This window comes from Erigeron canadensis, chromosome 7 (genome assembly GCF_010389155.1).
Source record: "Erigeron canadensis isolate Cc75 chromosome 7, C_canadensis_v1, whole genome shotgun sequence".
NCBI classification, from domain to species: domain Eukaryota; kingdom Viridiplantae; phylum Streptophyta; class Magnoliopsida; order Asterales; family Asteraceae; genus Erigeron; species Erigeron canadensis.
Genome location: NC_057767.1, coordinates 2,483,538 through 2,500,572, shown reverse-complemented (window position 1 = coordinate 2,500,572; position 17,035 = coordinate 2,483,538). Strand labels below are relative to the sequence as shown.

The 17,035-nt window shown below is 31.4% G+C and overlaps 1 protein-coding gene across 1 annotated transcript; it reads right to left on the bottom strand.

Annotated features, from left to right (window-relative positions):
- Positions 1–841: 841 nt before the first annotated feature.
- LOC122607188 lies at positions 842–15,656 on the bottom strand. Its single transcript, XM_043780114.1, has 7 exons — positions 15,582–15,656; positions 4,851–4,903; positions 1,754–1,871; positions 1,599–1,657; positions 1,409–1,520; positions 1,251–1,333; positions 842–983 (listed from the first exon to the last, which is right to left on the bottom strand). The coding sequence occupies exons 1-7, from the start codon at positions 15,654–15,656 to the stop codon at positions 842–844; spliced, it is 642 nt and encodes a 213-aa protein (XP_043636049.1).
- Between the last annotated feature and the right edge of the window lie 1,379 nt (positions 15,657–17,035).

Here is a 17,035-nt window from a genome sequence, read left to right as displayed (position 1 = left end):
CTACAACTGTCACTACCAAACAAAAGAAATTATTTAATTTCTCTATCAATTTCATTTCTTATCATTTCATTTCTCTGTTTCATTTCATTTCACTGAATTTTCTCCCTATCAAACTTGCCCTTAAGATCAAGGGATAATTTCAACTTTATAGTCGTTAATGTATATTTTCTATATTTTAATGTGCCCTCTTTTTCCTGTTTGCCATGAACACCCCCGTTTTCGGGAAATGAAAAGGGTGCAGTTCATGTATAAGTCAGACAAATCACAAATATACTAGATGTAACACTGTATCATGTATCTCAATTATCCCATTTCCCAACTTCCCCCACTCCACATGATATTTGACCAAACACAGCACCACCCTTCTCTTTCTTCTACACCACCACAACCGCCCACTTTTCTTACAAATTCCCACCGGAATCTCACGAAAACGTATATTTACTTCATGAACTACTTCAAGTTCTACTTAAAATCCTAAATATGTCCAATGTACTACAAGATTTCCAATTTACTTCAAGATCTCCGGCCGTTTACTCTAAAATCTCCCATTTAACGATGGGTTGCAATGGAAGGTTGGCTGGTGGTTGGCGGGGGCTAAGCACCGGCTAGCCCCCCTGCTACCTCCGCCACCCTATAAGCATTGACAACGAAAGGATTGCTAGCTTTTGAAATCAAAGAAATAAAAATACGTATTACAACCATAGGTGATAAGGTTTGCAGAGAAAGTGATAGGTGGCTATATAATATAGCCTTACAATTCCGAAATTAAAGAAATAAAAATACGAATTACAACCACATGTGGTAGAGTTTGGAGAGAAAGTGGTGACTATATAATATAGCCTTATGAAGTCGACGTGCTCGCTTCAGAAGGTAAAAATAAATCAGCCGTTGGCAACTTCTCGGTACCTGCTTCCAGTTTCTGTGCCCTTGCCTTCGCGTTGTTGAATTGTTCCCTATTCTTTGTCGTATGACTCTTCACAAACCTGCACCAAAGTCGACATTTATATTTGGGAACTTTTATGCTAGGACTAAATCAACCAAGTTAAATCTATCAATTCTCGATAAAGGCTTTTCATTTACCGGAATTATATTAATGAAATTATGTATTTGAGTTAAACTAAATATTGATACAATTAAAACTTGCCTTTTGTCTAAAACCAATGTTCAATTTTAGTAAAACACTCAAACAAAACCAAGCAACTATTGATTTAAAATGATAGATGGGCCATGAGGCTAATATATATACATACCCATTATAGTCATTCTCATCCTTCTGGAGACTTATGTCCTTTAAGTTAAAGCCACTAAAGTACATTTGCAAAGCTCTTAGAAACTACAAGACACAAATTTTCAATTCATTAATAACAAACTCAAAAGATTTGAAGTAATATCGTTTCATGAAACTTACGGGGCAGGGATCAATCCGATAACCCGGTGGGATATCAAGTGCACGAAATCTGAATGCAGGATCTGTCTTTGCAACATTTGCCTTTCCCGTAATCATGACAATAAGTTGTGTGCTATAAAAAGTAAGATCATTTAACCACTATAGTCATAGAAACAACTATAAGTGTTTATTTATGATATAAATAATTAACCTAAATGGATGTACTGTGACGCTCATGCCATGAATGGTGATGGGTGAAGCAGTTATGACCTATTACATTTAAAATGTAAACTAAGTTAATAGACAATCCAACTAAGAATTGAAAGGAGAAAACAAAAAAGATTATATATAAGTAAATAATCATACCTCATTTACCCTATCTGTGCTTGCCATTACAAGAACAGCAGCATTACCATAATTATAATTAGAACGAGCATGGATAAGTTTCATATCCTCCACCCCATATGGTTCAAAGAAAGGCATCCTGTGAGATTCAACAATATGTTTTAACAATATAGATTTAGATCCTGTTTGATACATTAATCTTTACTTTGAATTTATGTAAGTAAGTAAGTAAGTAACTGCTCAGTGTCGCCTTCCACGACCTCTGTCTCTAGAGGTCAGGGTATTTATCACTGATCCAAACCACGCTGCTTTACTTATATATATATATAATTATTAAAACAGTAGGAAACCGAACGGTTCTAGAACCTCTAAAAAATTAAGCCTATTTTATAAATTTGCCACATAGGAATACAACTTATGTCGCATTCTCATACATTTTTAGTTTTAACTATACAATATAAAAGAAAATAACATTATAAAATAACAGGTATAAACTTAACATATATTTTTAAATTTGGAAAGTATTTATTTATGAAAAACATATAACTTTTTATGAAAACCTATAATTTGTGTTTTTATCCTTTTTCTTATTCCAAGTAATTTTCTTATTCGGTGGGTGAGAAACCATTTTCTTTTTATGTTTTATACGGGTTTATAATATTAAAAATATTTACAATCTTACTTTTTTTCAACTTTTTTACCACGCGCACATCATGCGGGTAAAATACCTAGTATATATATATATAAGTAACTTTTGTTTCAATGCAAGTAATAAATAATAAGTCCTCAATAATATCTAAGTACACAATATACTATTGCTTGACATCAGTGGAAATATTCCTTTCCTTTGTCATATTAATGTGAATTTGTTTTCAGACTTTATGGAAAGAATGTGGGTTGTCAATGAGATGATATGAAGAAATGATTAATATTCTTTGTAGCCATTGTAGGGTCTACTCTGTATGTACAAAGCTGATAGTTCAAGTTGAAGGGTTGTTGTGAAGGTCGGTTGATACTTCAGGGGGGCTGTTTGGAACTTTTATCGATACTTCAAGGGGTTGTTGTGAAGGTCGGTTCATTTTTTTTTCCGAAAATTCAGTTTATTAATAAAGGGAGTTGATTTGCTTAAGAAAAGAAATACTATGCACAAGGATTAAATTATCAAATGACCTTCAATACCCCCAATCTTATTTTTATTAAATCCCCTTTCACTTATAAATTTTAACCTTAATTCCATACGTATAGATATATCATTAGTCCAAAGAGTAAATATGTGAATTCTGTCATAACCTTTTTGATATTGAGAATCACATAGTCGAAGGCACGGGCACCATTGATATGATCAAACATTTTATTTCGTAACAACTCATGAAAATCTTATATAATTATTCCTTGATTCACGTATTTATTTATCCTAATTTCTATAAATAATACGTATTCAATATTATTATTTTATGAATGATTTCATTTAACTCCTTATGTATATGTATATATAATATAATTGTTGACGTTGATTTATATATATGCTTTTTATTTGCTAGAATATTACAGAAAGCTTATATGTTTTGTATTTTATTTTATTAATAAATAGATTAGACCCGTCCGATGGACGGGAACACTATAAATATTACGTCATTACTAACTACCGATGTATATTACTTTATCAAATGATAAAACCAAATCGTATGAAAGATCATGTAAATATAATAAGAGATTATTAAAGCTACTTTTATGATGAGGTTTGAATGAAACTGGTTGATAAAAATTCACCAAATACATTTTACATTATGTTTATAACACTTAAATGTTGGTGGTTTAGAATAAGCTAGAAAAATAAAATATATAATATGCATAAACTAATTACACAATAACGCATTAAAACAAATATGCATTATAACATTGTGTACTTTAAATTAATAAAATAAAACTTACTTAGAAAATAATATTAAAAGAAACATAGTTTTAGATATATGAAATGTTAGAGATATATAAATCTTAAACTTCAAGATGCAGCCGATTTAAAGATATATATTTATTACTTTTTATTTTTCATATTAATTCATGATGATTAGGACTACTGATTAGGAATATAATTTAAATGATTAATGATGATGATTAGGCTAAGGTATAATTTTTAAAGTATGTTTTAATGATGATTAGGCTAAAGTGTAATTTTTTAAATATATGCTTAAAATTAGGAATTTAATTTCAGTATGACACCTAAGAAAAAATCCTACATGACATGATTTCATAATTGCCACATAATCAAAAACATATCATCTCTTAGTTATATAGAGAGATACATATATTATATTTAAAAAGTATGAGGATTATTTGCTTTAAGCTGATCTTGTTGTTTATGCGACTACCGTTTTTAGATTCTTATATTATGGTTTTGGCCACACTTTATGGTATAAAAGTTAACTTGGATTCTTTTTTTCCATCTTTTTTTCCCATTTTTTACGTTGTAATATATAGTTTGTTTTGTTTAAGAAAAATAGATTAAATCATCATTGTGTTATTCATTTTCATGTTTTGTTTTGTAAAGTATGTTCCAGTAACATGTTAGCATGGTAAACGGGGGACTAATGATATGTATTTATACAAAATAAAGATCAAAGTTTATAAAGTATAAGGGGGTTTAGTAAAAATAAGATTAGGGACATTGAAGTTATTTGATAATCTATTTCTTGTGCATAGTAATTCTTTCCTTGAGCAAATCACTTTCCATTAATAAAACTAGCAAGGTGCTAGAAGAAAAGTACAACACAAGTGAGTTAAAAAGTAAAATTACACCATTTTGCCCAATCTAAACGAGAATCCTTTGAACTGTTTGTCATCTAGAGGAAGGAAGGTCGGTTGATTACTTATGTATGCAAGTTTTATCGATTTTATAATCAACCAATATACTGTACTATTATTAATAGCGAATCTGCGATCTAAGAAAATATTAATATATTTGAACCCATGAAATTCACATATGACGTTAAATATTGTACATATTAATGGATATAATATTTGTTAAATGTAAACTAATAAATGTAACATATATATACATATACATATACATATTATATAAAGGGGTAAATGGATGGACCCTGTTGATTTAAAGACTTACAATTCGTCGATGAATGAAACACGTGGAAGATTCTGCACGATCACACTTCTCTCCTGCATCAAACAATAGCAATAAGTAACCAAATTGAAACATACTCAATTAGGGGGGGGGGGGGGGACTGTGATTGTTTATAGTGTGAATGAAACTCAAATTTAACTATATTTTACTGTGTGTGGTTTTAACTCGGTTTGAGTGAGAAACCAAATATGACGATAGACACCTTTGACCATTAAATGCCTTAATATTTTTTATGAAATAACGGTATGAATTGTTGTATTATGACATTTTATAAAAAATGATAGAGTTTTTGACCCAAATGCATTACGTGAGTTACATGACGAAAACATTAATCACCGCCTTCGGTTTGATCTTACGGAGCACATTTCCGAAATTGACTTGGCTTTCCCTGATGATCCGACGACTTAACTAATTCCGATTGAATACTTAATTTAGTTTTTTAGTTTTTAAAAATAATGTTGCAATGTTCTTTTTATTATTTATGTACAAATTTTAATAAAATGTTATGTTTTAATAATTTTGTGTTGTTTTAAAGTTTAGGAATAAAAATGAAAATTTTGGAAGAGATGAAATCTCATGGCTGCAAATGAAAATGATTGAGAGAGTTTGAATAAAAATTTGATACTATTGGTTTATTTTGGGAGGGATTAAGTTTTGGGAGTCTTATGACTTTCTCCCCTAAATCAAAAAGTACATGTGGTTTTTAAGGGAAGTAACTGATATATTACTTCAAATTTTAATTTAAACAATTAAACTAATATTATTCGTAACCTTTTGTTCTTCTGTGAGAGGAGCCATTAGAAGCCTGCATATATTCAAAACAAAACATAAAAGATTGGAAGTGGCAAAGGACCAACGGTTATTTCTAAATATAAATGCAACAATTGTCTTGAGAAGAGAATATGACTTTAAAAATTGGTGATCTATTGTTAAAAATTGATGGTGACAAATTTAAATCTGGATAAATTTATATTTTTAAAAGTAAACCATACTTATCACAACATAAGTTATAAGCTTTAAAAATATATTAGGTTTAACCCCGTTTTTTTTTTATGAAAAAACAAAGATAATACTTTGCAAATGGACAAATTTGTCACGTTATATATAAGATGTATATTTTTGCAATTTGTGATATATATACTGTATAAATATATCTAGTTCTATTAGTGTAGGATGCTAGCAAAGGTAAATAACTAAAAATAAAAGGACTAGGAAGAATTACCGAAATGATTAGGAAAAAGATCTGAATGGCTATTGAAAGTGGGTATAGAGAAAAGATTGGTCAAAGGATTGTATGAATGGCTCTAAATAGGTGTGAATGTGAATGACAAGTACTTTATTTTTAGTCGAAAGATTGTGTGGAGGATTGTTATTGGTTTGGAGGGACTCACATGGATTGGGATATGAAATATTTTGTACTTGTGTGTTTTCTCTTGTGTTTGTGTTTTATGATCCCCACCTAGTTAAAAGGTACAAGTTTTTCACTTACTTTTCACACAAATACTTTTTACCCATAATAATAACATTTCCATCCTTCTTTTAAAAACCACATAATTTCAACATCACTAACTTTATAATTAATTATGTTATTTATAAAAATTTTATTTAACAAGTAATTTTATAACATATAATTAAAAGAAAATCTAGTTAATATGACTTTATCTATCCACCACCACTATCTTATCTCAGTGAAACATTCAAAGTGGTTTTCCTTGCCAAAAGTGCAAGGGGAAATGATAATAGTATCATATACTTCAATGAGCTTACCACATTCATGTATCAACTAGTTGTACTATATATTGTATCACTTATACAACGTGATAAATTAACTAAAAACAGTTGTATGAATATCAATTTTCTTAATTTAAGTAACAAAGTTATATGGTGTGTTTAAGTAACAAAGTTACAATCTTCCTCTCGTTGGAGGAAGCTAGCCAACTTGGTGTGTTACTTCTTAATCTAGTATTGTGTAAATTTACGTCCATCATTTACATAATAATTTTTAGGTACTAACATTATAGGAAGAACTACATACAATTGGGGTTGCTCGGCTATGGATCTGTGTAAATATTTTTTTAAATGACGTATTCTTTATTGGTGATACAGGTCAAAACTTTTGAAAAATTAACCTGTTAATAAAACTCATAATGTTAAGTGGAAACTACCAAAGGGCCAAAAACTCTTTAAAATGATTAAAAATAACCAAAAATCCTAACAAATAACGATAATCATTTAGTCGGTATCTTTATTTTATGCCGATATAAGGTCAATGTTATGTAGACAATCTAAAGTATTAAGATGTATAATATAAAACAAATATTCTGCTAATTTTTGTTGTATAATATAGAACAATATTCATATGAAATTTTTTATGCTTAGTATGAGATGCTATGTAACATAAAACAACTTAAATAATTAACATTTCTAAAATGCTATATAACAATCTAAAACAAACATTGTACTAATTCTTGATGTATTATATAGAACATTTTTCAGAATTTACAATAGATATATTAACTACAATCTAAAGTATTAAGATGAAAAAAGAAATCTAGTTAGTAATTCTGATTCACTCAGCCATTTGTTTTATGAAGATGTCATATGATCAAATTTATTTATTTTCTATTTTCTTTCCATTTTTGTTTGTTTCTTTTTTTTTTTTAATATTTGTGGTGGAGATATATACATTATATAATAGTTTACATATTTATTTCACTTCCAACTAACTTTATATTGTTTTAATAAATATCCATGTCAATAAATTTGCAAAAATAAATCACTATACATTAATTTCACTTTCCTAACAATGTATCATTATTATTTATTTTATTTGTGAAAAAACTTATAGCTTTTATTGTCTGATATCACACTTGTTGTGGTCCACTTACATTAAAGTTCAAGCCTTTGCGTATGGATGATATCTACAAAGTTAAACAACCATCGGATAATAGCAGGCATCAACTAATTGCACTGGGCTCGAGTTGCAAGAGCAATGCCCGAGATATGACATACACTAGTCACAAAGATCATATCTCAAGTCATGAAGGGCGGATACCCGATTTATATGACTTACAAAGAATAGATTGACTCGAGAAGAAATGCTCGAGTCACAGGCATGAGATACTAGTGGCTCGACATCGAGTACGCAGAATATATGTACATATACATACGTTATACTATAGTTCACATATTTATTTCACTTCCAACTAACTTTATATTGTTTTAATAAATATCCATGTCAATAAACTTGCAAATATAAATCACTATACATTAATTTAACTTTCCTAACAATGTATCATTATTATTTACTTTATTTGTGAAACAACTTATAACTTTTATTGTCTGACATTACACTTGGGGTCCACTTACATTAAAGTTCAAGCCTCTTAATAAAAAGTGGTCGAGTAAATGGAGAGCCCGAGATGCTTTGCTCGAGTTTATCTAGGTAAAGAGGGAATGGGGCGGCTAGATCATATCTAACCTAATGGGCCGGCTAATTTCTCAAACACCTAGCTCGAGATGCAAGATGGAGGTATGCTCGAGATATGAGAGGCTCAAGATATGACAAATTGTGCTCGAGTTAGGGATTGTTTATATTTTGTACAATCATTATTTTTTTTTATTTTTGAAGATGATTTTATCCTTTAAAAAAGGTTTATCTGTATATGACATGCCAAGATTTTATACAAATAAATAAAAGTAATAATACTTGTAAGGATCATCGATCTCCTTAATGTTTAGCTAGTGGGCTTATCTTTATTTCTTATAATCATAGAATGATAATATAAACTAAAATTCGCGAATAAATTGGTTATTTCTATTATTATATCAATGGATTTGTTAAGTTAGCGATATGAACCCTCATCATAATAGTCAAACCATTAGTATTCGTTAATAATGGGCATTCATACCCATTCACACTCCTACCAGCTACCCCTTATTAATACCCTTAAGGACCTATCACCCTCTATGATCTAAAGGGTATGAGTATTCGTTAATAATGGGCATTCACAATATTCAATCGTATTATGATGGTTTGACTATTATGATGAGGGTTCATATCGCTAACTTAACAAATCCATTGATATAATAATAGAAATAACCAATTTATTCGCGAATTTTAGTTTATATTATCATTCTATGATTATATGAAGTAAGGATAAGCCCACTAGCTAAACATGAAGGAGATCGATGATCCTTACAAGTATTATTACTTTTATTTATTTGTATAAAATCTTGGCATGTCATATACAGATAAACCTTTTTTAAAGGATAAAATCATCTTCAAAAATAAAAAAAATAATGATTGTACAAAATATAAACAATCCCTAACTCGAGCACAATTTGTCATATCTTGAGCCTCTCATATCTCGAGCATACCTCCATCTTGCATCTCGAGCTAGGTGTTTGAGAAATTAGCCGGCCCATTAGGTTAGATATGATCTAGCCGCCCCATTCCCTCTTTACCTAGATAAACTCGAGCAAAGCATCTCGGGCTCTCCATTTACTCGACCACTTTTTATTAAGAGGCTTGAACTTTAATGTAAGTGGACCCCAAGTGTAATGTCAGACAATAAAAGTTATAAGTTGTTTCACAAATAAAGTAAATAATAATGATACATTGTTAGGAAAGTTAAATTAATGTATAGTGATTTATATTTGCAAGTTTATTGACATGGATATTTATTAAAACAATATAAAGTTAGTTGGAAGTGAAATAAATATGTGAACTATAGTATAACGTATGTATATGTACATATATTCTGCGTACTCGATGTCGAGCCACTAGTATCTCATGCCTGTGACTCGAGCATTTCTTCTCGAGTCAATCTATTCTTTGTAAGTCATATAAATCGGGTATCCGCCCTTCATGACTTGAGATATGATCTTTGTGACTAGTGTATGTCATATCTCGGGCATTGCTCTTGCAACTCGAGCCCAGTGCAATTAGTTGATGCCTGCTATTATCCGATGGTTGTTTAACTTTGTAGATATCATCCATACGCAAAGGCTTGAACTTTAATGTAAGTGGACCACAACAAGTGTGATATCAGACAATAAAAGCTATAAGTTTTTTCACAAATAAAATAAATAATAATGATACATTGTTAGGAAAGTGAAATTAATGTATAGTGATTTATTTTTGCAAATTTATTGACATGGATATTTATTAAAACAATATAAAGTTAGTTGGAAGTGAAATAAATATGTAAACTATTATATAATGTATATATCTCCACCACAAATATTAAAAAAAAAAAAGAAACAAACAAAAATGGAAAGAAAATAGAAAATAAATAAATTTGATCATATGACATCTTCATAAAACAAATGGCTGAGTGAATCAGAATTACTAACTAGATTTCTTTTTTCATCTTAATACTTTAGATTGTAGTTAATATATCTATTGTAAATTCTGAAAAATGTTCTATATAATACATCAAGAATTAGTACAATGTTTGTTTTAGATTGTTATATAGCATTTTAGAAATGTTAATTATTTAAGTTGTTTTATGTTACATAGCATCTCATACTAAGCATAAAAAATTTCATATGAATATTGTTCTATATTATACAACAAAAATTAGCAGAATATTTGTTTTATATTATACATCTTAATACTTTAGATTGTCTACATAACATTGACCTTATATCGGCATAAAATAAAGATACCGACTAAATGATTATCGTTATTTGTTAGGATTTTTGGTGATTTTTAATCATTTTAAAGAGTTTTTGGCCCTTTGGTAGTTTCCACTTAACATTATGAGTTTTATTAACAGGTTAATTTTTCAAAAGTTTTGACCTGTATCACCAATAAAGAATACGTCATTTAAAAAAATATTTACACAGATCCATAGCCGAGCAACCCCAATTGTATGTAGTTCTTCCTATAATGTTAGTACCTAAAAATTATTATGTAAATGATGGATGTAAATTTACACAATACTAGATTAAGAAGTAACACACCAAGTTGGCTAGCTTCCTCCAACGAGAGGAAGATTGTAACTTTGTTACTTAAACACACCATATAACTTTGTTACTTAAATTAAGAAAATTGATATTCATACAACTGTTTTTAGTTAATTTATCACGTTGTATAAGTGATACAATATATAGTACAACTAGTTGATACATGAATGTGGTAAGCTCATTGAAGTATATGATACTATTATCATTTCCCCTTGCACTTTTGGCAAGGAAAACCACTTTGAATGTTTCACTGAGATAAGATAGTGGTGGTGGATAGATAAAGTCATATTAACTAGATTTTCTTTTAATTATATGTTATAAAATTACTTGTTAAATAAAATTTTTATAAATAACATAATTAATTATAAAGTTAGTGATGTTGAAATTATGTGGTTTTTAAAAGAAGGATGGAAATGTTATTATTGTGGGTAAAAAGTATTTGTGTGAAAAGTAAGTGAAAAACTTGTACCTTTTAACTAGGTGGGGATCATAAAACACAAACACAAGAGAAAACACACAAGTACAAAATATTTCATATCCCAATCCGTGTGAGTCCCTCCAAACCAATCACAATCCTCCACACAATCTTTCGACTAAAAATAAAGTACTTGTCATTCACATTCACACCTATTTAGAGCCATTCATACAATCCTTTGACCAATCTTTTCTCTATACCCACTTTCAATAGCCATTCAGATCTTTTTCCTAATCATTTCGGTAATTCTTCCTAGTCCTTTTATTTTTAGTTATTTACCTTTGCTAGCATCCTACACTAATAGAACTAGATAAATTTATACAGTATATATATCACAAATTGCAAAAATATACATCTTATATATAATGTGACAAATTTGTCCATTTGCAAAGTATTATCTTTGTTTTTTCATAAAAAAAAAACGGGGTTAAACCTAATATATTTTTAAAGCTTATAACTTATGTTGTGATAAGTATGGTTTACTTTTAAAAATATAAATTTATCCAGATTTAAATTTGTCACCATCAATTTTTAACAATAGATCACCAATTTTTAAAGTCATATTCTCTTCTCAAGACAATTGTTGCATTTATATTTAGAAATAACCGTTGGTCCTTTGCCACTTCCAATCTTTTATGTTTTGTTTTGAATATATGCAGGCTTCTAATGGCTCCTCTCACAGAAGAACAGAAGGTTACGAATAATATTAGTTTAATTGTTTAAATTAAAATTTGAAGTAATATATCAGTTACTTCCCTTAAAAACCACATGTACTTTTTGATTTAGGGGAGAAAGTCATAAGACTCCCAAAACTTAATCCCTCCCAAAATAAACCAATAGTATCAAATTTTTATTCAAACTCTCTCAATCATTTTCATTTGCAGCCATGAGATTTCATCTCTTCCAAAATTTTCATTTTTATTCCTAAACTTTAAAACAACACAAAATTTATTAAAACATAACATTTTATTAAAATTTGTACATAAATAATAAAAAGAACATTGCAACATTATTTTTAAAAACTAAAAAACTAAATTAAGTATTCAATCGGAATTAGTTAAGTCGTCGGATCATCAGGGAAAGCCAAGTCAATTTCGGAAATGTGCTCCGTAAGATCAAACCGAAGGCGGTGATTAATGTTTTCGTCATGTAACTCACGTAATGCATTTGGGTCAAAAACTCTATCATTTTTTATAAAATGTCATAATACAACAATTCATACCGTTATTTCATAAAAAATATTAAGGCATTTAATGGTCAAAGGTGTCTATCGTCATATTTGGTTTCTCACTCAAACCGAGTTAAAACCACACACAGTAAAATATAGTTAAATTTGAGTTTCATTCACACTATAAACAATCACAGTCCCCCCCCCCCCCCCCTAATTGAGTATGTTTCAATTTGGTTACTTATTGCTATTGTTTGATGCAGGAGAGAAGTGTGATCGTGCAGAATCTTCCACGTGTTTCATTCATCGACGAATTGTAAGTCTTTAAATCAACAGGGTCCATCCATTTACCCCTTTATATAATATGTATATGTATATGTATATATATGTTACATTTATTAGTTTACATTTAACAAATATTATATCCATTAATATGTACAATATTTAACGTCATATGTGAATTTCATGGGTTCAAATATATTAATATTTTCTTAGATCGCAAATTCGCTATTAATAATAGTACAGTATATTGGTTGATTATAAAATCGATAAAACTTGCATACATAAGTAATCAACCGACCTTCCTTCCTCTAGATGACAAACAGTTCAAAGGATTCTCGTTTAGATTGGGCAAAATGGTGTAATTTTACTTTTTAACTCACTTGTGTTGTACTTTTCTTCTAGCACCTTGCTAGTTTTATTAATGGAAAGTGATTTGCTCAAGGAAAGAATTACTATGCACAAGAAATAGATTATCAAATAACTTCAATGTCCCTAATCTTATTTTTACTAAACCCCCTTATACTTTATAAACTTTGATCTTTATTTTGTATAAATTGTGAGTCCCTCGATAGCTATAGATCGCTCTCGAGATCGTCTATGATTATGTCGTGAGTGCGGAATCCTCACGAGATAACTAGTTTGATTAGAAAATTGGTATATCGCTAATTATCAAATAAATAATCAGCCGTATTGTACTATCTTCGTTTCTATAAGCTATAGAACGAACTTAGTTCACTGGAGTACTTGTATGTACTTTAATATATCAGGGTATTCGTTCGTATATATATGTTTCAGGTCGAACTGGGCTTGCTGGGCTTTGTTCTTATGAATTTAGCTGCCAGCCCATGTAACGAAGTTAATCTTCGTTTGTACCAAACGAAGTTTATCTTCGTTTGCTTCTAACGAAGATATATCTTATCTTCGTTAGATGTAATGCTTAGTTATATTCCTAAGTGTTTCATCTTAAGGAATCCTAACACATATTATGTTTGTACTTGTATATCACACAACAAACATCATACATAACACACACACACATATATATATATATAACTCCAAAACATAAAGTTCATAATCTATCAATTACATATATAGATACGACATAAATTAACATAATATCTCAATCTAAACGACATATCAAATCTAAGTTGCTGTTGTCACATCAACGTGCATCAACAAACTCCCCCTTGACAGCAGCACCTTCGATTTCTTAGTCTTCAAAATCTGATCATTCATCAAACAACAATCTTTTGCTATTTGCATGAATATCTTCATGTAAGCAGAGCTGAAGTATCTTACGATATCTACTTTCTTCATGCATCCAAAATGGCAAAAACGAGCACTCCGTATCGTATAACTTCCTCAGATCATTTCTTGAGAAGTTCACCAGCTGCATCGGATCATAAACTCTTCTCAACAAAATCTGCTTCTTTGAATCTGCATACATTTTGGCTTCACCAGAATTTCGATCAATTTCCCAATTATCCATTTTGTCCAAGACATCTTGTGCCCATTTCTTGGCAGGAACCTTGATCATGCATTTAATATCATGTTGAACAAACTCAACTGTTTTATCTGGTTTAACCACTCTTTTCTTCGATCTTGGCTCGATCTTAAACTGTGGTTTATCAGAATCTTTCATGTTCTTCCTTAACCAAAAATCTTTTCTAAGATTCTTACCAACCACATCAGCTAAGCCATCATCGCTTGGATTGATAATCCAGTTATTTCCAAGCTCATGTAAATCTTCTTCACACAAACTTCTGAAATGTCTCTCACACCATGCTAAGTACTGACAACCCTCTGGTCTTTTAAGCACAAACAACTTCAATTCATCATCATAAAACCAACTCCAGATGATTGTCTTGTACTTTGCAGCATCTTTATCTGAGATATGAGTCCAATACAAATTCGGTTTCCACGTTTCCCTAAGTACTATCCAATCATTTACTCTTTTCTCAGGAACACGTCGATCAACAATATGTAATGAATCATCATCTCTGAGAGGAACTGGAAAATCATTTGAATTGAATGGTCTCGTCACATTAATCTCATATTCAGATGGAATCGACACATCACCATTCTTAGTATACACAACAAAATGTAGAATTTGAGTTAGGCTGCTGAATGGGACTTGAAGCATTCTTTCTCTAACATCTGATCTCTGCTGATCCAACACTCTATTTTCTTCAATCAACGGATCTTCAGGAATTGAGTCCCACACTTCATCAAACCCATAAGGCTTCTTGAATATATCTAGATTTGGTTCAGGGACAAATTCGCCTTCCTCGAGCTCATCGCCATCAAAGAATAAATCTGTATAATCTGGATCATCTATTTAAATTTACACAAAATGAACACCATAATAAAAGAATAATCATGATAATTATAATAAAGATGAAATGTACTTGTATTAAAATAAGATAAATTACATTTTCATTACATAAAATGTCATAACTTATTACACACAAACAGTTATACATTCTATCTAATAATCTTTATCATAAACAAAATTAGAAACCTGAATCACGAGGAGCACCAGAAGGACCAGCACCAGAACCAGAAGCACCTTGCTGAGAAGTATCTCCTCCTGTCTCCCCCTCGATCGCTGCACCCTTTCCTCTATCTTCAACTGGGCGAGAAACATTCCTTTCAGCAGCATTATCAGCATCATCATCGTCATTCTGACGTCGTGGTTGAACCTCTGACAATCTGCAAACTTCTTCAGGAACTTCTCCCCCTTGATTCTTGACCCAGTTGATCAAAATGTTAAGGCAGCACGAGTAGCAGTGAGATCTGACTCCAAAGTGCGAACTCTGGTCTCCAAAAGATCAACTCGATGACCAATAACAGGAACAACAGTAGCAGTCGGTCTTGGAGAATCAGGCATTGCTACAGAAGAAGAATCAAGACGTCGACGCTTAATTCTGGTATACTGAAGATCAATACTCCCTTGCCTCTTTGCTGGACTAACCGAACTTGCTCTGTTCACAGGGTCGTCCATATCTTCAAAGATCTCTCGCAATTCAGAATCATGCTGAGCTGCAACATCGGGATCAATCTCAGCAGCAGAAATTGAGTTAGTAGAATCTGAAATTGCTGGAGTTGCGTGACAAGCTTTGCTTCTGCGTTCTCTATGAAACAAAACACCCGCTTGATCAAACGATTGATGCAAATGATCGCTTTCAGAAGCAGCCGCAATGTCATGTATCATCTTAGTTCGACGTTCAGCAGCAGTAGAATCATCTGTGTCTGTCGCAGTTGTAGCAGCAGAACCGTCGGAACTAGCAACATCATCTCCATCATTTTCAACATCCAAACCAGCAGACTCATCCCCAGAGTCATCATCAGAACCATCAACAGAATCATCCGAACTTTCAGAATCACCAGACTCAGAATCGTCATCAACATCATCCACAAACATATCATTCTCAAGACGAGATCGATAGTGTGGATTAATCAGGTGACCAAAAAGTGGTGGATCATGGAGACCAGCCACATTACCCGTATTTGCCTCTAGATCAGCAAAAAGACGCGAAGGCCAAGCATGAAGAACGTAGCGAGGACCTTGGTCATATTCTAAGTCGGGACAAAAATGTCTAACGATAGCCATCACAAATCGAGGATACAGAAGAAATCGCTTTCTCCCCCTAGCATTAATCTGATCAACAAACTCTTGATAAAAATATCAGGAGAAAGGATAAGGGCGATTATATACCAACGCAACCATCTGCGACGCAATCTGTGCAGATAGTTGATCAAAGCCAGCCTTGCGATTGCTCAAACAGACAAGCAATGCATACGCCAGATACCTCCATCTTCCCTGAAAACCACTCTTGTCAAAAGGAAGTTTGACCTGGCCAACAAACCCCATTCTCTGAAAGCAGCGAAGAAGGAGTTCGAACTCGTAAGTCATTTCAACATCGTCCTCTTCTTCTACGTCTGGTTCTGCTCCTAGATGCAAAATAGTGCGGAGCGACTCAGCATTAAAATCAAATGTTGTGCCTTCAACAGTTGCTCGTACAAAACTTTGGCCATCAACCATAACTTCATGAGCAGTGGACCAGAAAGAATCAATATACAGCTTAATCAGTCTCGGCGAATCACAAAAAGCAAAGAATAATCGTGAGCGAGCAATGTAGTTGAACATTTCATGAAAATGTTCACAATTATGCTGATCTGGATCTAGGTTCAGTGCAAGATTGTGCTTTTTCACAAATTGACGTGGAGCGAGAGCCATTTCTGCAAAACCAACTAAAATATCGAAAC

Bases quoted from the DNA above. Each gene is read 5' to 3' on its own strand.
- LOC122607188 (XM_043780114.1), bottom strand. From the start codon at position 15,656: ATGCCTGATTCTCCAAGACCGACTGCTACTGTTGTTCCTGTTATTGGT. The intron at 4,904-15,581 runs GTTCGCACTTTG...TGTTTGATGCAG, and splicing joins TTGATCTTTTGGAGACCAGA to GAGAGAAGTGTGATCGTGCA. The intron at 1,872-4,850 runs GTAAGTCTTTAA...TGAATCTCACAG, and splicing joins GTTTCATTCATCGACGAATT to GATGCCTTTCTTTGAACCAT.